The sequence below is a fragment of the Xiphophorus maculatus genome, chromosome 14, assembly GCF_002775205.1.
Source record: "Xiphophorus maculatus strain JP 163 A chromosome 14, X_maculatus-5.0-male, whole genome shotgun sequence".
NCBI lineage: Eukaryota > Metazoa > Chordata > Actinopteri > Cyprinodontiformes > Poeciliidae > Xiphophorus > Xiphophorus maculatus.
The window spans coordinates 23,520,459-23,542,829 of NC_036456.1; the positions used below are offsets into that span (position 1 = coordinate 23,520,459).

At 37.2% G+C, this 22,371-nt stretch overlaps 1 protein-coding gene across 1 annotated transcript; it reads left to right on the top strand.

Moving 5' to 3' along the window:
- The first annotated feature begins 2,130 nt into the window (after nt 1–2,130).
- Nucleotides 2,131–4,856, top strand: LOC102234249 (tripartite motif-containing protein 16-like). Its single transcript, XM_023346949.1, has one exon. The coding sequence runs from the start codon at nt 2,303–2,305 to the stop codon at nt 4,058–4,060; it is 1,758 nt and encodes a 585-aa protein (XP_023202717.1). The 5' UTR covers nt 2,131–2,302; the 3' UTR covers nt 4,061–4,856.
- Nucleotides 4,857–22,371: the final 17,515 nt, after the last annotated feature.

The following is a 22,371-nucleotide window of genomic DNA, read 5'->3' on the forward strand; positions in this document are numbered from 1 at the left end:
CAGCTGGAACAAAATGGAGAGGTGTGTAAACGTCTTTGTTCGCCTCAGGTCCAACATGGACGACTTCACAACAGACTCACTCAGGTTCACTAAATTTATCCTAACAAGAGAAAAAATCTAGTTAGTTAACATCAGTCCAGCAGCGTCTGCCTCTATACAGTAAATAAACTACAATAAATAACCCGAAACAAACTACAGACCAATAGCTCTCAAAGAGCAGTTAACAATTGTAAAATTAAAGACGCCGAAAACGCACATTACATACAAAGAACATATACAAACATGGCAAAATTACACACAAAAAAATGTTACTTGTAAAAAAAAAAGGTGGAGGAGAAGTCAGTTACTGGTTGCTATGGTAACCACCAACTGCCAACAGCAGCTTTACGAGCACCAATGAAAATAACTTTTGATAAAACAAAATTAATTTGAATAATAAATAAATTTAGATGAACTTCACATCTATACTATTGTTCAAAACAAACCCTGTTACATGTTTAACATTCAAAGACTATTATTACACAGTGGATAACAGACATTACTTTTTAAGATTAAAACATACCTAGCGAGAGAAAATCAAGTACAAAACATACACACATAGCACAGTTACTACGGAGCCCCCTAGGGGGCATGGGGAATTTTTTTCTTTTGCGTTACCTCCCAATGGACCTTACCAAGCTCCGCCCACAACCGACCCACGTGACCGTAAGTCTCACAAACAAAGCCTCGCAGCGTGTTGTTTCTATGTAAACATGACTGGATTAGTGCATCATTTCTACCGGATTTTCACAATATATCAGCTACTACAATGGACAGAGGAACTAACAAGTTCATGTCATCATCTGGGAGGAGGTTACTGGTTTCTCAGTCACAAGCTGGTTGCAAACCTGAGGCCAGCAGGTGTCAGTCAGTTATGGTAGATCTGAAATTTGGTTTGATGATGTCAATATGAGAAGCTACAGACTGATAGGAGGAACCAAAGAGCTCTGTAAAGGTAAAGGCAAATCTTCTGAAGTTGGGATATAATTAATTTAATTTCACATAATTACCGCGGTAGAAGCCATTTGTTTGTTAAAATTTTATGAAATGTATTTGTTCTATTTGATGTTTGTTGTGAATGACGTAAACTCACAAACGAACGAGGTAATTAGTCCAACGTTTAGAAACTACAGCGGCTGTAATGCGCCACAGTAAAGGTAAACAAAGTTTCCAGGCTTGATATTTATTTCTCAATTATTAATCAGCGCTTCCCTGAACACAGCGATGGTTGATTGACTAGCTGTACTTGGTGCTAACGTGGCTAACACGAGTAACAGTTTAGTCCAAAGCCTTTTCTGCTAAAATAAAATCTTTAGTGTATGTCAGAGTTTTTTCAACATAAGACAAATACTGTAATATTTGTCTTGCAACTTTCTGGGTGCACTTTTGAGTGCACCCAGGAAGTAGTAACAAATTTGTTACATTACAGCCTTTTTCCAAATAGTATTAAATTTATTTCTTCCCTTGTGATTCTACAAATACCTCATTATGACAATGTGGAAAAAAGATTGCTAATCTGACAAAAGTTAAAAAAAACAACAACTAATCTTCAAAAATATTTTTTTCTGCCAGGTTAAAAATCTGCAAACTGAATTTTACTTTGTTTAGATGGACTGAACAGCAAACAGTAATAAGCATAAACTTTATGTAACAATACTTCTATCAATCATTACATCCAACAAATATAAAAAGTCCAAAAGTCCTGAAGGTGTCTCCACAACACTGTGTTATATCATGTTCATATCATCAAATCCAGCTCAACCACAAAAACTGAGAAAAAAGATATTAAACTTTTGCTCCTGCTGTCTTGATGTCCAACCCGCAGCTTTTATTAAAAATACATGCCTATCATTGCATCTGACCTGATTCAGATAGTAAATCTCACCCCTCTGATCATTCTATAAATTTGCTTCAATTCAAACATATAAAAATAAACTTGACAAGACATGCAAGTAATAAAGACATTCAAAAAAGTTCTTCAGATCTGAAGATTATAGACAAACATGACATCAAAGTTGTTAAAAAACAAAAAGAAACCATGGAAAGTCCCTCCCTGTTTTCACAACAGTTCAGTTATGACATTTCCTGGTTCCTCCTCTCGCACTAGTCTGACCGGTTGAGTTTAGCGAAAAACTCTGCTTTGAAGAATGCGATTAGCAAAGTCTTACTGCAGAAGATAAAAGAGGAAGAAAACTGACTTTTTATAGGAAACTTTTACAAGAGAAAGTAACATAGACAGCAACAGTAGTTGTTTAGAGATGAAATGGCACAACCAGGAAGACTCGTGGATTCAATGAAATTCTTTTGTTCGATCTGTTTGGATCTACTGAAGGATCCGGTGACTATTCCCTGTGGACACAGTTACTGTATGAACTGCATTAAAGACTGCTGGGATGGAGAAGATCAGAGAAGAATCCACAGCTGCCCTCAATGCAGGAAAGAGTTCATACCGAGACCTGAACTGGTGAAAAACATCATGCTAGCAGAGTTGGTGGAGGATCTGAGGAAGACTGGACTCCAAACTGCTCCCGTTGATCACTGCTATGCTGGACCTGATGATGTGGCCTGTGATGTCTGTACTGGGAGGAAGATGAAAGCTGTCAAATCCTGTCTGGTCTGTTTGGCTTCTTATTGCAAAAATCACCTTCAACCTCACTATGAATCTCCTACGTTTAAAAAACATAATCTGGTTGAAGCGTCTACTAAACTTCTGCAGAACATCTGCTCTCGTCATGATGAGGTGATGAAGATCTTCTGTCGTACTGATCAGCAGTGTATCTGTTATCTCTGCACTATGGATGAACATAAAGGCCATGAAACAGTCCCAGCTGCAACAGAAAGAGCTGAGAAGCAGAAGAAGCTCCAGGAGAGTCAACAACAAATCCATCAGAGAATCCAGGACCAAGAGAAAGATGTGAAGCTGCTTCAACAGGAGGTGGAGGCCATCAATGTCTCTGCTGATAAAGCAGTGGAGGACAGTGAGAAGATCTTCACTGATCTGATCCGTCTCCTCCAGGAAAGAAGCTCTGATGTGAAGCAGCAGATCAGATCCCAGCAGGAAACTGAAGTGAGTCGAGTCAAAGATGTTCAGGAGAAGCTGGAGCAGGAGATCACTGAGCTGAAGAGGAAAGACGCTGAGCTGGAGCAGCTCTCACACACAGAGGATCACAACCAGTTTCTCCTCAACTACCCCTCACTGCCAGCACTCAGTGAGTCTACACACTCATCCAGCATCAACATCCGTCCTCTGAGACACTTTGAGGACGTGGCAGCAGCTGTGTCAGAGCTCAGAGACATAATGCAGGACGTCCTGAGAGACTCATGGACAAACATCTCACTGACAATCACTGCAGTGGATGTTCTACTGGTAGAACCAGAGCCAGAACCAAACAGCAGAGATGAATTCTTAAAATATTCACAAAAAATCACCCTGGACCCAAATACAGCATACAGGAAGCTGTTATTATCTGAGGGGAGCAGAAAAGTGTCTTGTCTGATTGAAGGCGAAGAAGAGTCGGAAGAGGAAGAAGAGTCGGAAGAGGAAGAAGAGTCAGAAGAGGAAGAGGAAGAAGAGTCGGAAGAGGAAGAAGAACTTTATCCTGGTCATCCAGACAGATTTAGTGATGTCCCTCAGGTCCTGAGTAGAGAGAGTCTGACTAAACGTTATTACTGGGAGGTGGAGCGGACAGGAAAAGTTGATGTAGCAGTTTCATACAAGAATATCAGCAGAGGAGGGTCACAAGAATGTTTATTTGGATTCAATGACAAATCCTGGTCATTATATTGTACCACAAACAGTTACAGATTTTATCACAACAAAGTTAAAACTTCAGTACCAGGTCCAGTTTCCTCCAGAATAGGAGTGTACCTGGATCACAGAGCAGGTATTCTGTCTTTCTACAGCGTCTCTGAAACCATGACTCTCCTCCACAGAGTCCAGACAAGATTCACTCAGCCTCTGCATGCTGGGGTTTATGTTTTCTCTCATGGAGCCTCTGCTGGGTTCATTAAGCTGAAATAGTCAGCAGTGATCTGAGGTTCAGTTGGATAAAATTTGTATTTATTTGTTTATTTGGTCTTAATTGTTGTTGCTGAGAGATCATTGTCAGTTGGAGTTTGTTTGGGTGCTGCCCCTTCCTGTTTCTGTTCAGCTATGGCGTTTGTCACTGCCCAGGAGGATTTTTAATGCATCTCAACTAATTATTTACATTTATTCCATTTTCAGACCAAATGCTGATATTAAAATCTAGTACAGATGATTTATAATTGTCTGTTGACGGAAATTGTAATTGTCATAATCAATCAGAACAGTTGTCATATTATTGGATAAAGATCAGATCCTGATTATGCTTCAGGTTACAACAATCACATGTTTTCTGCATTAGGAGGTGGAAATATCTTCACATGTTTTGGCCTGTGTTTAAATATATCAGTGCAACAACATTTTTCAACGTGTTTTATGATTTTTAAAACGGCACATCATATCTCTGAGATCCTGCACAAAAAGGTTGAAACAGCCACTTGATGTTGTCTGGACTTTGCAAAGAGAAGAGCTGAGATTTTGAATGTCGTTATTCTGTAAACTGCATTGATTATCATTAAGGTGATTCTTTGTGGGGTTTTTTTCATATGGGGGTTTATACAACTATCATAATTGATTGGTGTGTTTTTCTACTTTAATGATTAATCCGTGTGGTGTAAAAATCTGAATCTAGATTTGTGACATTTAATAGGTTATGATGAGTTAATCTTTCATCTTGGTGAACATTTACATAACTAGAAAATTTCGGAAGAAATTTAGCCGGGGCCTGCCAAGGCGCGCCCGTCGGGCATGGGCCCGGCGTCGTCGCGCCACAAATCGGCGTCGACGCCAAAGGACGCCGCGACGTGATCAGTGGCACGCGGAGAACCGCAAGAACGTTAAGCGAGGCGGACGTGCACCGTTCGGTACGATTTAAAATGTTGTCAAGGCTTTTATTTTGGAAGTTTTGTTAACCTTCATTTCAAAGGGCCAAACTAATCCCATGCGTAATAGTCCTTGGGTTAAAATAGTTATATAATGCTCAAAACACAAGTAGCTGATGTAAAAATATTCAAGGCTTTTATTTTGAAATTTTCAGTATGCTTCATTTCAAAGGGCCAAACTAATACCACGTGTAACAGTGCTTTGGATGAAAAAGTCAAATAAAGCCAAAAAGAGCAATTACGTCATGTAAAATTATTCAAGGCTTTTATTTTGAAATTTTCAGAATGCTTCATTTCAAAGGGCCAAACTAATACCACGTGTAACAGTGCTTTGGATGAAAAAGTCAAATAAAGCCAAAAAGAGCAATTACCTGATGTAAAAATATTCAAGGCTTTTATTTTGAAATTATTATTATGCTCCATTTTAAAGTTCCAAACTAATCCCATGTGTAACAGTGCTTTGGATGAAAAAGTCATATAAAGCCAAAAACAGCAATTACCTGATGTAAAAATATTCAAGGCTTTTATTTTGAAATTTTCAGTATGCTTCATTTCAAAGTTCCAAAGTAATCCCATGTGTAACAGTGCTTTGGATGAAAACGTCAAATAAAGCCAAAAACAGCAATTACCTGATGTAAAAATATTCAAGGCTTTTATTTTGAAATTATTATTATGCTCCATTTTAAAGTTCCGAACTAATCCCATGTGTAACATTGCTTTGGATGAAAAAGTCATATACGGCCAAAAAGAGCAATTACTTCATGTAAAATATTCAAGGCTTTTATTTTGAAATTTTCAGTATGCTTCATTTTAAAGTTCTGAACTAATACCACGTGTAAGAGTGCTTTGGATGAAAAAGTCAAATAAAGCCAAAAAGAGCAATTACGTCATGTAAAAATATTCAAGGCTTTTATTTTGAAACTTTTGTTAAGCTTCATTTCAAAGGGCCAAACTAATACCACGTGTAACAGTGCTTTGGATGAAAAAGTCAAATAAAGCCAAAAAGAGCAATTACATGATGTAAAAATATTCAAGGCTTTAATTTTGAAATTTTTGTTAATATTCATTTCAAAGGGCCAAACTAATACCATGTGTAACAGTGCTTTGGATGAAAAAGTCAAATAAAGCCAAAAAGAGCAATTACGTCATGTAAAAATATTCAAGGCTTTTATTTTGAAATTTGCAGGATGCTTCATTTCAAAGGGCCAAACTAATCCCATGCGTAATAGTCCTTCGGTTAAAATAGTTATATAATGCTCAAAACACAAGTAGCTGATGTAAAAATATTCAAGGCTTTTATTTTGAAATTTTTGTTAAGCTTCATTTTAAAGGGCCAAACTAATACCATGTGTAACAGTGCTTTGGATGAAAAAGTCAAATAAAGCCAAAAAAGAGCAATTACGTCATGTAAAAATATTCAGGGCTTTTATTGTGAAATTTTCAATATGCTTAATTTTAAAGTGTAAAACTAATCCCATGTGTAACAGTTACTGAGTTAAATCAGTTATATACAGCCCAAAGCAGCAAGTAGTTGTAAAGGCCAGTTCTCAGTCCTGATCTGTTTCAACTGAGGATAGATAGAACTACAACGATGCGTATTCGTAGTCCTAACCAGCAGCCAATAGCCTCTTGAGTTCCGTTGCTATGGCAAATAATGGTCTCAGCAGGTGTGAGCTCTGAGCTGTGAGCTCTCAAACACACAAGTGTGTTTGAGCAAACACACTTTACTGAAAAAAAGCATTGGAAACAAATCCTTCTTGTTCGGGAACCGTAATACATATTCGAAAAGCGTTTTAAGCGTATGACAGTTCAATGTGTCTTCTGCGATAGTCCCGAGATTCATATCTGTACCTCACTCAGAGCATTTACAGTGATGAGAGAAAGAAATGTTGTGCCCAGATATGAACCGAGGTCGGCTGTCACTCTAATATGAGCAAAAATGAGAAACTTTGGGTCGCTTAGAGGCAAATTGTGGACAAACCATAACTGGTATCGACGAGCCGTCTTCACTTTCGAAGAGATCACAGACGTATCTACAAAATGAAATTTGAATGGCATTTCTAGGTGAATTTGTGACGACACAGCAAATCCTCAAAAATAGGGTATTTCTAGGATTTTTCCCATTGAGTTATAATGGGGTTTTTTTCGTAGTTTTTTGCGAATTATGTCGCCATGTTAATCCCGAATCCCACCAAAAGTAATAGCTGGAATGGCGTGAATTTTCTGCACGTTTTGATACCTCTTTTGTAGGTGTGCACGCAGCGGTATGAGCCGCATTAACGGTTACGGATGAAAAATAAAGAATAACTAGAAAATTTCGGAAGAAATTTAGCCGGGGCCTGCCAAGGCGCGGCCGTGGGGTTCGGGCCCGGCGTCGTCGCGCCACAAATCGGCGTCGACGCCAAAGAACGCCGCGACGTAATCAGTGGCACGCGGAGAACCGCAAGAACGTTAAGCGAGGCGGACGTGCACCGTTCGGTACGATTTAAAATGTTGTCGAGGCTTTTATTTTGGAAGTTTTGTTAAACTTCATTTCAAAGGGCCAAACTAATCCCATGCGTAATAGTCCTTGGGTTAAAATAGTTATATAATGCTCAAAACACAAGTAGCTGATGTAAAAAAATGCAAGGCTTTTATTTTGAAATTTTCAGTATGCTTCATTTTTAAGTTCCGAACTAATACCACGTGTAAGAGTGCTTTGGATGAAAAAGTCAAAAAAAGCCAAAAAGAGCTATTACCTCATGTAAAAATATTCAAGGCTTTTATTTTGAAATTGTCAGTATGCTTCATTTTAAAGTTCTGAACTAATACCACGTGTAAGAGTGCTTTGGATGAAAAAGTCAAATAAAGCCAAAAAGAGCTATTACGTCATGTAAAAATATTCAAGGCTTTTATTTTGAAATTTTCAGTATGCTTCCTTTCAAAGGGCCAAACTAATACCATGTGTAACAGTGCTTTGGATGAAAAAGTCAAATAAAGCCAAAAAGAGCAATTACATGATGTCAAAATATTCAAGGCTTTCATTTTGAAATTATTACTTTGCTCCATTTTAAAGTTCCAAACTAATCCCATGTGTAACAGTGCTGTGGATGAAAAAGTCATATACGGCCAAAAAAAGCAATTACATGATGTAAAAATATTCAAGGCTTTTATTTTGAAATTTTCAGTATGCTTCATTTAAGAGGGCCAAACTAATACCACGTGTAACAGTGCTTTGGATGAAAAAGTCACATAAAGCCAAAAACAGCAATTACCTGATGTAAAAATATTCAAGGCTTTTATTTTGAAATTATTATTATGCTCCATTTTAAAGTTCCGAACTAATCCCATGTGTAACATTGCTTTGGATGAAAAAGTCATATACGGCCAAAAAGAGCAATTACTTCATGTAAAAATATTCAAGGCTTTTATTTTGAAATTTGCAGGATGCTTCATTTCAAAGGGCCAAAGTAATCCCATGCGTAATAGTCCTTCGGTTAAAATAGTTATATAATGCTCAAAACACAAGTAGCTGATGTAAAAATATTCAAGGCTTTTATTTAGAAATTTTTGTTAAGCTTCATTTTAAAGGGCCAAACTAATACCATGTGTAACAGTGCTTTGGATGAAAAAGTCAAATAAAGCCAAAAAAGAGCAATTACGTCATGTAAAAATATTCAGGGCTTTTATTGTGAAATTTTCAATATGCTTAATTTTAAAGTGTAAAACTAATCCCATGTGTAACAGTTACTGAGTTAAATCAGTTATATACAGCCCATAGCAGCAGTAGTTCTAAAGGCCAGTTCTCAGTCCTGATCTGTTTCAACTGAGGATAGATAGAACTACAGCGATGCGTATCTGTAGTCCAAATCAGCAGCCAATAGCCTCTTGAGATCCGTTGCTATGGCAAATAATGGTCTCAGCAGGTGTGAGCTGTGAGCGCTGAGCTCTCAAACACACAAGTGTGTTTGAGCAAACACACTTTACTGAAAAAAAGCATTGGAAACAAATCCTTCTTGTTCGGGAACCGTAATACATATTCGAAAAGCGTTTTAAGCGTATGACAGTTCAATGTGTCTTCTGCGATAGTCCCGAGATTCATATCTGTACCTCACTCAGAGCATTTACAGTGATGAGAGAAAGAAATGTTGTGCCCAGATCTGATCCGAGGTCGGCTGTCACTCTAATATGAGCAAAAATGAGGAACTTTGGGTCGCTTAGAGGCAAATTGTGGACAAACCGTAACTGGTATCGACGAGCCGTCTTCACTTTCGAAGAGATCACAGACGTATCTACAAAATGAAATTTGAATGGCATTTCTAGGTGAATTTGTGACGACACAGCAAATCCTCAAAAATAGGGTATTTCTAGGATTTTTCCCATTGAGTTATAATGGGGTTTTTTTCGTAGTTTTTTGCGAATTATGTCGCCACGTTAAGCCCAAATCCCACCAGAAGTAATAGCTCCAATGGCGTGAATTTTCTGCACGTTTTGATACCTCATTTGTAGGTGTGCACCCAGCGGTACGAGCCGCATTAACGGTTACGGAAGAAAAATAAAGTTCTATAATAATAATAATATTAAAGAGACGCTTCTCTCCGACAATAGTAATAGGTTCCTGCCATTGCTTTGCATGGCAGGCCCCAACTAGAAAATTTCGGAAGAAATTTAGCCGGGGCCTGCCAAGGCGCGCCCGTGGGGTTTGGGCCCGGCGTCGTCACGCCACAAATTGGCATCGACGCTAAAGAACGCCGCAACGTAATCAATGGCACGCGGAGAACCGCAAGAACGTTAAGTGAGGCGGACGTGCACCGTTCGGTACGATTTAAAATTTTTGTCGAGGCTTTTATTTTGGAAGTTTTGTTAAACTTCATTTCAAAGGGCCAACCTAATCCCATGAATAACAGTCATTGGATAAAATCAGTTATATAGTGCTCAAAACAGCAATAATCTCATGTAAAAATTCTCAAGGCTTTTATTTTGAAATTTTCAGTATGCTCCATTTTAAAGTTCCGAACGAATCCCATGTGTAACAGTGCTTTGGATAAAAAAGTCACATAAAGCCAAAAAGCGCAATTACCTGATGTAAAAATATGCAAGGCTTTTATTTTGAAATTATTATTATGCTCCATTTTAAAGTTCCGAACTAATCCCATGTGTAACAGTGCTTTGGATGAAAAAGTCACATAAAGCCAAAAAGCGCAATTACCTGATGTAAAAATATTCAAGGCTTTTATTTTGAAATTATTATTATGCTCCATTTTAAAGTTCCGAACAAATCCCATGTGTAACAGTGCTTTGGATGAAAAAGTCATATACGGCCAAAAAGAGCAATTACATGACGTAAAAATATTCAAGGCTTTTATTTTGAAATTTTCAGTATGCTTCATTTCAGAGGGCCAAACTATTCCATTGTGTAACAGTGCTTTGGATAAAAAAGTCACATAAAGCCAAAAAGCGCAATTACCTGATGTAAAAATATTCAAGGCTTTTATTTTGAAATTATTATTATGCTCCATTTTAAAGTTCCGAACTAATCCCATGTGTAACATTGCTTTGGATGAAAAAGTCAAATAAAGCCAAAAAGAGCAATTACCTGATGTAAAAATATTCAAGGCTTTTATTTTGAAATTATTATTATGCTCCATTTTAAAGTTCCAAACTAATCCCATGTGTAACAGTGCTTTGGATGAAAAAGTCATATAAAGCCAAAAACAGCAATTACCTGATGTAAAAATATTCAAGGCTTTTATTTTGAAATTATTATTATTCTCCATTTTAAAGTTCCAAAGTAATCCCATGTGTAACAGTGATTTGGATGAAAACGTCAAATAAAGCCAAAAACAGCAATTACCTGATGTAAAAATATTCAAGGCTTTTATTTTGAAATTATTATTCTCCATTTTAAAGTTCCAAACTAATCCAATGTATAACATTGCTTTGGATGAAAAAGTCATATACGGCCAAAAAAAGCAATTACCTGATGTGAAAATATTCAAGGCTTTTATTTTGAAATTATTATTCTCCATTTTAAAGTTCCAAAGTAATCCCATGTGTAACAGTGCTTTGGATGAAAACGTCAAATAAAGCCAAAAAAAGCAATTACCTGATGTGAAAATATTCAAGGCTTTTATTTTGAAATTATTATTATGCTCCATTTTAAAGTTCCAAACTAATCCCATGTGTAACAGTTACTGAGTTAAATCAGTTATATACAGCCCATAGCAGCAGTAGTTCTAAAGGCCAGTTCTCAGTCCTGATCTGTTTCAACTGAGGATAGATAGAACTACAGTGATGCGTATTCGTAGTCCTAACCAGCAGCCAATAGCCTCTTGAGTTCCGTTGCTATGGCAAATAATGGTCTCAGCAGGTGTGAGCTCTGAGCTGTGAGCTCTCAAACACACAAGTGTGTTTGAGCAAACACATTTTACTGAAAAAAAGCATTGGAAACAAATCCTTCTTGTTCGGGAACCGTAATACATATTCGAAAAGCGTTTCGAGCGTATGACAGTTCAATGTGTCTTCTGCGATAGTCCCGAGATTCATATCTGTACCTCACTCAGAGCATTTACAGCGATGAGAGAAAGAAATGTTGTGCCCAGATATGAACCGAGATGGGCTGTCACTGTAATTTCAGCAAAAATGAGAAAGTTTGGGTCGCTTAGAGGCAAATTGTGGACAAACCGTAACTGGTATCGACGAGCCGTCTTCACTTTCGAAGAGATCACAGACGTATCTACAAAATGAACTTTGAATGGCATTTCTACGTGAATTTGTGACGACACAGCAAATCCTCAAAAATAGGGTATTTCTAGGATTTTTCCCATTGAGTTATAATGGGGTTTTTTTCGTAGTTTTTTGCGAATTATGTCGCCACGTTAAGCCCAAATCCCACCAGAAGTAATAGCTCCAATGGCGTGAATTTTCTGCACGTTTTGATACCTCATTTGTAGGTGTGCACCCAGCGGTACGAGCCGCATTAACGGTTACGGAAGAAAAATAAAGTTCTATAATAATAATAATAATATTAAAGAGACGCTTCTCTCCGACAATAGTAATAGGTTCCTGCCATTGCTTTGCATGGCAGGCCCCAACTAGAAAAACAAAATTTCTGAAGAAATTTAGCCGGGGCCTGCCAAGGCGCGCCCGTCGGGCTTGGGCCCGGCGTCGTCACGCCACAAATTGGCGTCGACGCTAAAGAACGCCGCAACGTAATCAGTGGCACGCGGAGAACCACAAGAACGTTAAGCGAGGCGGACGTGCACCATTCAGTACGATTTAAAATGTTGTCAAGGCTTTTATTTTGGAAGTTTTGTTAAACTTCATTTCAAAGGGCCAAACTAATCCCATGCGTAATAGTCCTTGGGTTAAAATAGTTATATAATGCTCAAAACACAAGTAGCTGATGTAAAAATATTCAAGGCTTTTATTTTGAAATTTTCAGTATGCTCCATTTTAAAGTTCCGAACTAATCCCATGTGTAACAGTGCTTTGGATGAAAAAGTCATATACGGCCAAAAAAAGCAATTACGTCATGTAAAATATTCAAGGCTTTTATTTTGAAATTTTTGTTAAGCTTCATTTCAAAGGGCCAAACTAATACCATGTGTAACAGTGCTTTCAATGAAAAAGTCAAATAAAGCCAAAAAGAGCAATTACATGATGTAAAAAATATTCAAGGCTTTTATTTAGAAACTTTTGTTAAGCTTCATTTCAAAGGGCCAAACTAATACCACGTGTAACAGTGCTTTGGATGAAAAAGTCAAATAAAGCCAAAAAGAGCAATTACATGATGTAAAAATATTCAAGGCTTTTATTTTGAAATTTTTGTTAATATTCATTTCAAAGGGCCAAACTAATACCATGTGTAACAGTGCTTTGGATGAAAAAGTCAAATAAAGCCAAAAAGAGCAATTACGTCATGTAAAAATATTCAAGGCTTTTATTTTGAAATTTGCAGGATGCTTCATTTCAAAGGGCCAAACTAATCCCATGCGTAATAGTCCTTCGGTTAAAATAGTTATATAATGCTCAAAACACAAGTAGCTGATGTAAAAATATTCAAGGCTTTTATTTTGAAATTTTTGTTAAGCTTCATTTTAAAGGGCCAAACTAATACCATGTGTAACAGTGCTTTGGATGAAAAAGTCAAATAAAGCCAAAAAAGAGCAATTACGTCATGTAAAAATATTCAGGGCTTTTATTGTGAAATTTTCAATATGCTTAATTTTAAAGTGTAAAACTAATCCCATGTGTAACAGTTACTGAGTTAAATCAGTTATATACAGCCCAAAGCAGCAATTAGTTCTAAAGGCCAGTTCAGTCCTGATCTGTTTCAACTGAGTATTCCACTATAGATAGAACTACAGTGATGCGTATTCGTAGTCCTAACCAGCAGCCAATAGCCTCTTGAGTTCCGTTGCTATGGTAAATAATGGTCTCAGCAGGTGTGAGCTCTGAGCTCTGAGCTCTCAAACACACAAGTGTGTTTGAGCAAACACACTTTACTGAAAAAAAGCATTGGAAACAAATCCTTCTTGTTCGGGAACCGTAATACATATTCGAAAAGCGTTTTAAGCGTATGACAGTTCAATGTGTCTTCTGCGATAGTCCCGAGATTCATATCTGTACCTCACTCAGAGCATTTACAGTGATGAGAGAAAGAAATGTTGTGCCCAGATATGAACCGAGATGGGCTGTCACTCTAATTTGAAGAAAAATGAGAAACTTTGGGTCGCTTAGAGGCAAATTGTGGACAAACCGTAACTGGTATCGACGAGCCGTCTTCACTTTCGAAGAAATCACAGACGTATCTACAAAATGAAATTTGAATGGCATTTCTAGGTGAATTTGTGACGACACAGCAAATCCTCAAAAATAGGGTATTTCTAGGATTTTTCCCATTGAGTTATAATGGGGTTTTTTTCGTAGTTTTTTGCGAATTATGTCGCCACGTTAAGCCCAAATCCCACCAGAAGTAATAGCTGGAATGGCGTGAATTTTCTGCATGTTTTGATACCTCATTTGTAGGTGTGCACCCAGCGGTACGAGCCGCATTAACGGTTACGGAAGAAAAATAAAGAATAAAGAAACACTTTCTCCGACAATAGCAATAGGTTCCTGCCATTGCTTTGCATGGCAGGCCCCAACTAGAAAAACAAAATTTCTGAAGAAATTTAGCCGGGGCCTGCCAAGGCGCGCCCGTCGGGCTTGGGCCCGGCGTCGTCACGCCACAAATTGGCGTCGACGCTAAAGAACGCCGCGACGTAATCAGTGGCACGCGGAGAACCGCAAGAACGTTAAGCGAGGCGGACGTGCACCATTCGGTACGATTTAAAATGTTGTCAAGGCTTTTATTTTGGAAGTTTTGTTAAACTTCATTTCAAAGGGCCAAACTAATCCCATGCGTAATAGTCCTTGGGTTAAAATAGTTATATAATGCTCAAAACACAAGTAGCTGATGTAAAAATATTCAAGGCTTTTATTTTGAAATTTTCAGTATGCTCCATTTTAAATTTCCGAACTAATCCCATGTGTAACAGTGCTTTGGATGAAAAAGTCATATACGGCCAAAAAAAGCAATTACGTCATGTAAAATATTCAAGGCTTTTATTTTGAAATTTTTAGTATGCTTAATTTTAAAGTTCCAAACTAATCCCATGTGTAACATTGCTTTGGATGAAAAAGTCATATACGGCCAATAAGAGCAATTACGTCATGTAAAATATTCAAGGCTTTTATTTTGAAATTTTTAGTATGCTTAATTTTAAAGTTCCAAACTAATCCCATGTGTAACATTGCTTTGGATGAAAAAGTCATATACGGCCAATAAGAGCAATTACGTCATGTAAAATATTCAAGGCTTTTATTTTGAAATTATTATTATGCTCCATTTTAAAGTTCCGAACTAATCCCATGTGTAACATTGCTTTGGATGAAAAAGTCATATACGGCCAATAAGAGCAATTACGTCATGTAAAATATTCAAGGCTTTTATTTTGAAATTATTATTATGCTCCATTTTAAAGTTCCAAACTAATCCCATGTGTAACATTGCTTTGGATGAAAAAGTCATATACGGCCAAAAAGAGCAATTACGTCATGTAAAATATTCAAGGCTTTTATTTTGAAATTTTCAGTATGCTTAATTTTAAAGTTCCAAACTAATCCCATGTGTAACAGTTACTGAGTTAAATCAGTTATATACAGCCCATAGCAGCAGGTAGTTCTAAAGGCCAGTTCTCAGTCCTGATCTGTTTCAACTGAGGATAGATAGAACTACAGCGATGCGTATCTGTAGTCCAAATCAGCAGCCAATAGCCTCTTGAGTTCCGTTGCTATGGTAAATAATGGTCTCAGCAGGGTGTGAGCTCTGAGCGCTGAGCTCTCAAACACACAATTGTGTGTTTGAGCAAACACATTTTACTGACAAAAAAGCATTGGAAACAAATCCTTCTTGTTCGGGAACCGTAATACATATTCGAAAAGCGTTTGCAGCGTATGACAGTTCAATGTGTCTTCTGCGATAGTCCCGAGATTCATATCTGTACCTCACTCAGAACATTTACAGCGATGAGAGAAAGAAATGTTGTGCCCAGATCTGAAATTCTATTCAAATACATGGGAGAGAGCCTCAGACAGCCTCAGAAAATCCTGTCGCATGACTTTGCTCTGAAGCACCGTGACAGAAAACCGTACGGTCTAGATAAATTTCGAAAACATTTTACCGGAGCAGACAGGCGTATCAATGTCAGGACCGATTTTGATACTAATCGTGCGATATTTGTGGGCGTGATGGCGATTTCAAAAATGATTTGGGTTGAAAAAGTTGTCTTCATCTCTCACTCTAAGCAGCCAGAAACGCACTCTAACTTGAGCAAAAATGAGAAACTTTGGGTCGCTTAGAGGCAAATTGTGGACAAACCGTAACTGGTATCGACGAGCCGTCTTCACTTTCGAAGAGATCACAGACGTATCTACAAAATGAAATTTGAATGGCATTTCTAGGTGAATTTGTGACGACACAGCAAATCCTCAAAAATAGGGTATTTCTAGGATTTTTCCCATTGAGTTATAATGGGGTTTTTTTCGCAGTTTTTTGCGAATTATGTCGCCACGTTAAGCCCAAATCCCACCAAAAATAATAGCTCCAATGGCGTGAATTTTCTGCACGTTTTGATACCTCATTTGTAGGTGTGCACCCAGCGGTATGAGCCGCATTAACGGTGACGGAAGAAAAATAAAGAATTATAATAAAGAGACACTTTGTTGGGTGTAGAGTAATAGGTTCCTGCCATTGCTTTGCATGGCAGGCCCCAACTAGAAAAACAAAATTTCTGAAGAAATTTAGCCGGGGCCTGCCAAGGCGCGCCCGTCTGGTTTGTGCCCGGCGTCGTCACGCTACAAATTGGCATCGACGCTAAAGGATGCTGCAATGTAATCAAGTTCAGATTTCTTTAGCCGAAATCTCTTTGCTTCCTTGTCTTTCGTTAGGCGATGAAATACGTTCATGTTTGGTTCGGTTCAGTTCTACTCTAGTGGGCAGACTGTACCGCAGCTGCTGCGCTACAGATATTTCTCCGCTGATTTTCAGTAAAACTCTACAACGGAGAACCTGGAGGTTCTGGTTCGGATGAACAAAATAAACCCAGATATTTTATGTTTTATTATTTGAAATTATTGATAGGCCAAGCATAATGAAAAAAAACTCAGATCATGAAGTTATTTTATGTAATTCAAACAAAAATTATAATTTACATCATACCAAGCTAATATTATGTAGTTCTGCTGTTTTTCACTGTCGGCACAAGACGGCAGCTGAGAGTATCTGTATCCGAAGCAACTGATTCAGTGAAGTAGCTTAATATGCTAGTTCCGGTTATTTGTGGCAATTTCTGCAAGTCACAATAGCTCTAGGTTGAGGTAAAACAAAATTGCCTTATTTCAGCTGATCAGATTGATGTTAACAGAGATTTTGTAGCCTAACTGGTTTCACGAAAGCCAGTTAGCAAAGTGCTAACATGTGAACAAATTGCGGTTCCATCAAGCTAGCAGCTACGCTATCAGAGCCACAACAAAATATCCCACAGCAGTCAAACTTTTAAAATCGATCACATTTCTTAAAGAACACATTACATTTAACAACTGTAAGCAGTTCTAATAATATAGTAATGAAATTAAATAGTATATTTTATGGACATAACACAAACACTTCTTACCTTAACCAAACAGTCGGAAGCAGAAAGCTCTTCTTCTTCTTTTTGTTTTTAATGGCGGTTGGCAAGCAACTTAATGGTGTGCATTACCGCCACCTACTGGTATGGAGTGTGGATCAGGGCGCAACTTAAAAAAAAAAAACACTAAATCCTTTCTATCAGTTTAGTTTTCTTAAGAAATTTTATGAAATAACATAAATATTCATGGGGCGTGCTGTGGTGGCGCAGGGGGTTAGCACGCCCCACGTTTCAGTTAACCGCTCCCCAATCTAAAGTCTTACATATAATCCTGTTACCTTCAAACATGTAATAACCGCTTTATTTATTTTGTGTTTAATTAATATCTTATTAAGTTTAAATGTCTCTATATCATATTTCCTAATTTATTGTACTTGCTTTATATTTTCCACAATTAATTATTACATGTTCTACTGTTTCCATATCCATACCACACTCACATCTACCTGTTGGATGTTTACCAATCAAATTTAAAGTTTTGTTTAATCCAGTATATCCAAGGCACAATCTTTTTTTTTTTCATACTTGCTCTTTTCGCTTTTCAGACTTACAATACTTCATTTGAGCCAGCTGGGGGAGACAATTCTCTGTTTTAGCCAGTAGGGTATTAGGGTTTTCAATGGATTTTCCCCATTGAATTATAATGGGGTTTTTTTCGTAGTTTTTTGCGAATTATGTCGCCATGTTCATCCCGAATCCCACCAAAAGTAATAGCTGGAATGGCGTGAATTTTCTGCAGGTTTTGATACCTCTTTTGTAGGTGTGCACGCAGCGGTATGAGCCGCATTAACGGTTACGGATGAAAAATAAAGAATTATAATAATAACTAGAAAATTTCGGAAGAAATTTAGACGGGGCCTGCCAAGGCGCGCCCGTGGGGTTCGGGCCCGGCGTCGTCGCGCCACAAATCGGCGTCGACGCCAAAGAACGCCGCGACGTAAGCAGTGGCACGCGGAGAACCGCAAGAACGTTAAGCGAGGCGGACGTGCACCGTTCGGTACGATTTAAAATGTTGTCGAGGCTTTTATTTTGGAAGTTTCAGTATGCTTCATTTCAAAGGGCCAAACTAATCCCATGCGTAATAGTCCTTGGGTTAAAATAGTTATATAATGCTCAAAACACAAGTAGCTGATGTAAAAGTATTCAAGGCTTTTATTTTGAAATTTTCAGTATGCTTCATTTTAAAGTTCTGAACTAATACCACGTGTAAGAGTGCTTTGGATGAAAAAGTCAAATAAAGCCAAAAAGAGCAATTACGTCATGTAAAAATATTCAAGGCTTTTATTTTGAAATTTTCAGTATGCTTCATTTCAAAGGGCCAAACTAATACCATGTGTAACAGTGCTTTGGATGAAAAAGTCAAATAAAGCCAAAACAGAGCAATTACATGATGTCAAAATATTCAAGGCTTTTATTTTGAAATTTTTGTTAATCTTCATTTCAAAGGGCCAAACTAATCCCATGTGTAACAGTGCTGTGGATGAAAAATTAATATACGGCCAAAAAAAGCAATTACATGATGTAAAAATATTCAAGGCTTTTATTTTGAAATTATTATTATGCTCCATTTTAAAGTTCCGAACTAATCCCATGTGTAACATTGCTTTGGATGAAAAAGTCATATACGGCCAATAAGAGCAATTACGTCATGTAAAATATTCAAGGCTTTTATTTTGAAATTTTCAGTATGCTTAATTTTAAAGTTCCGAACTAATCCCATGTGTAACATTGCTTTGGATGAAAAAGTCATATACGGCCAAAAAGACCAATTACTTCATGTAAAATATTCAAGGCTTTTATTTTGAAATTTTCAGTATGCTTCATTTTAAAGTTCTGAACTAATACCACCTGTAAGAGTGCTTTGGATGAAAAAGTCAAATAAAGCCAAAAAGAGCAATTACGTCATGTAAAAATATTCAAGGCTTTTATTTTGAAACTTTTGTTAAGCTTCATTTCAAAGGGCCAAACTAATACCACGTGTAACAGTGCTTTGGATGAAAAAGTCAAATAAAGCCAAAAAGAGCAATTACATGATGTAAAAATATTCAAGGCTTTTATTTTGAAATTTTTGTTAATATTCATTTCAAAGGGCCAAACTAATACCATGTGTAACAGTGCTTTGGATGAAAAAGTCAAATAAAGCCAAAAAGAGCAATTACGTCATGTAAAAATATTCAAGGCTTTTATTTTGAAATTTTTGTTAAGCTTCATTTTAAAGGGCCAAACTACTACCACGTGTAACAGTGCTTTGGATGAAAAAGTCACATAAAGCCAAAAACAGCAATTACCTGATGTAAAAATATTCAAGGCTTTTATTTTGAAATTATTATTATGCTCCATTTTAAAGTTCCGAACTAATCCCATGTGTAACATTGCTTTGGATGAAAAAGTCATACGGCCAAAAAGAGCAATGACGTCATGTAAAATATTCAAGGCTTTTATTTTGAAATTATTATTAAGCTCCATTTTAAAGTTCCGAACTAATCCCATGTGTAACATTGCTTCGGATGAAAAAGTCATATACGGCCAAAAAGAGCAATTACGTCATGTAAAATATTCAAGGCTTTTATTTTGAAATTTTTGTTAAGCTTCATTTTAAAGGGCCAAACTAATACCATGTGTAACAGTGCTTTGGATGAAAAAGTCAAATAAAGCCAAAAAAGAGCAATTACGTCATGTAAAAATATTCAGGGCTTTTATTGTGAAATTTTCAATATGCTTAATTTTAAAGTTCCAAACTAATCCCATGTGTAACAGTTACTGAGTTAAATCAGTTATATACAGCCCAAAGCAACAAGTAGTTGTAAAGGCCAGTTCTCAGTCCTGATCTGTTTCAACTGAGGATAGATAGAACTACAGTGATGCGTTTTTGTAGTCCAAATCACCAGCCAATAGCCTCTTGAGTTCCGTTGCTATGGCAAATAATGGTCTCAGCAGGTGTGAGCTCTGAGCTGTGAGCTCTCAAACACACAAGTGTGTTTGAGCAAACACACTTTACTGAAAAAAAGCATTGGAAACAAATCCTTCTTGTTCGGGAACCGTAATACATATTCGAAAAGCGTTTTAAGCGTATGACAGTTCAATGTGTCTTCTGCGATAGTCCCGAGATTCATATCTGTACCTCACTCAGAGCATTTACAGTGATGAGAGAAAGAAATGTTGTGCCCATATCTGATCCGAGGTCGGCTGTCACTCTAATATGACCAAAAATGAGAAACTTTGGGTCGCTTAGAGGCAAATTGTGGACAAACCGTAACTGGTATCGACGAGCCGTCTTCACTTTCGAAGAGATCACAGACGTATCTACAAAATGAAATTTGAATGGCATTTCTAGGTGAATTTGTGACGACACAGCAAATCCTCAAAAATAGGGTATTTCTAGGATTTTTCCCATTGACTTATAATGGGATTTTTTTCGTAGTTTTTTGCGAATTATGTCGCCACGTTAAGCCCAAATCCCACCAAAAGTAATAGCAATCATGGCGTGAATTTTCTGCACGTTTTGATACCTCATTTGTAGGTGTGCACCCAGCGGTATGAGCCGCATTAACGGTTACGGAAGAAAAATAAATAAAGAGACGCTTCTCTCCGACAATAGTAATAGGTTCCTGCCATTGCTTTGCATGGCAGGCCCCAACTAGAAAATTTCGGAAGAAATTTAGCCGGGGCCTGCCAAGGAGCGGCCGTGGGGCTTGGGCCCGGCGTCGTCACGCCACAAATCGGCGTCGACGCCAAAGAACGCCGCGAAGTAATCAGTGGCACGCGGTGAACCGCAAGAACGTTAAGCGAGGCGGACGTGCACCGTTCGGTACGATTTAAAATGTTGTCAAGGCTTTTATTTTGGAAGTTTTGTTAAACTTTATTTCAAAGGGCCAAACTAATCCCATGCGTAATAGTCCTTGGGTTAAAATAGTTATATAATGCTCAAAACACAAGTAGCTGATGTAAAAAAATGCAAGGCTTTTATTTTGAAATTTTCAGTATGCTTCATTTTTAAGTTCCGAACTAATACCACGTGTAAGAGTGCTTTGGATGAAAAAGTCAAAAAAAGCCAAAAAGAGCTATTACCTCATGTAAAAATATTCAAGGCTTTTATTTTGAAATTATTATTATGCTCCATTTTAAAGTTCCAAACTAATCCCATGTGTAACAGTGCTTTGGATGAAAAAGTCATATACGGCCAAAAAAAGCAATTACATGATGTAAAAATATTCAAGGCTTTTATTTTGAAATTTTCAGTATGCTTCATTTCAGAGGGCCAAACTAATACCACGTGTAACAGTGCTTTGGATGAAAAAGTCATATACGGCCAAAAAGAGCAATTACGTCATGTAAAATATTCAAGGCTTTTATTTTGAAATTTTCAGTATGCTTAATTTTAAAGTTCCAAACTAATCCCATGTGTAACAGTGCTTTGGATGGAAAAGTCAGATAAAGCCAAAAAGAGCAATTACATGATGTAAAAATATTCAGGGCTTTTATTTTGAAATTATTATTATGCTCCATTTTAAAGTTCCAAACTAATCCCATGTGTAACAGTGCTTTGGATGAAAAAGTCATATACGGCCAAAAAGAGCAATTACGTCATGTAAAAATATTGAGGGCTTTTATTTTGAAATTATTATTATGCTTAATTTTAAAGTTCCGAACTAATCCCATGTGTAACAGTGCTTTGGATGAAAAAGTCATACAAAGCCAAAAACAGCAATTGCATGATGTAAAAATATTCAAGGCTTTTATTTTGAAATTATTATTATGCTCCATTTTAAAGTTCCGAACTAATACCATGTGTAACAGTGGTTTGGATGAAAAAGTCATATACGGCCAAAAAGAGCAATTACATGATGTAAAAATATTCAAGGCTTTTATTTTGAAATTATTATTATGCTCCATTTTAAAGTTCCAAAGTAATCCCATGTGTAACAGTGCTTTGGATGGAAAAGTCAAATAAAGCCAAAAAGAGCAATTACGTCATGTAAAAATATTCAGGGCTTTTATTTTGAAATTTTCAATATGCTTAATTTTAAAGTTCCAAACTAATCCCATGTGTAACAGTTACTGAGTTAAATCAGTTATATACAGCCCATAGCAGCAGGTAGTTCTAAAGGCCAGTTCTCAGTCCTGATCTGTTTCAACTGAGGATAGATAGAACTAC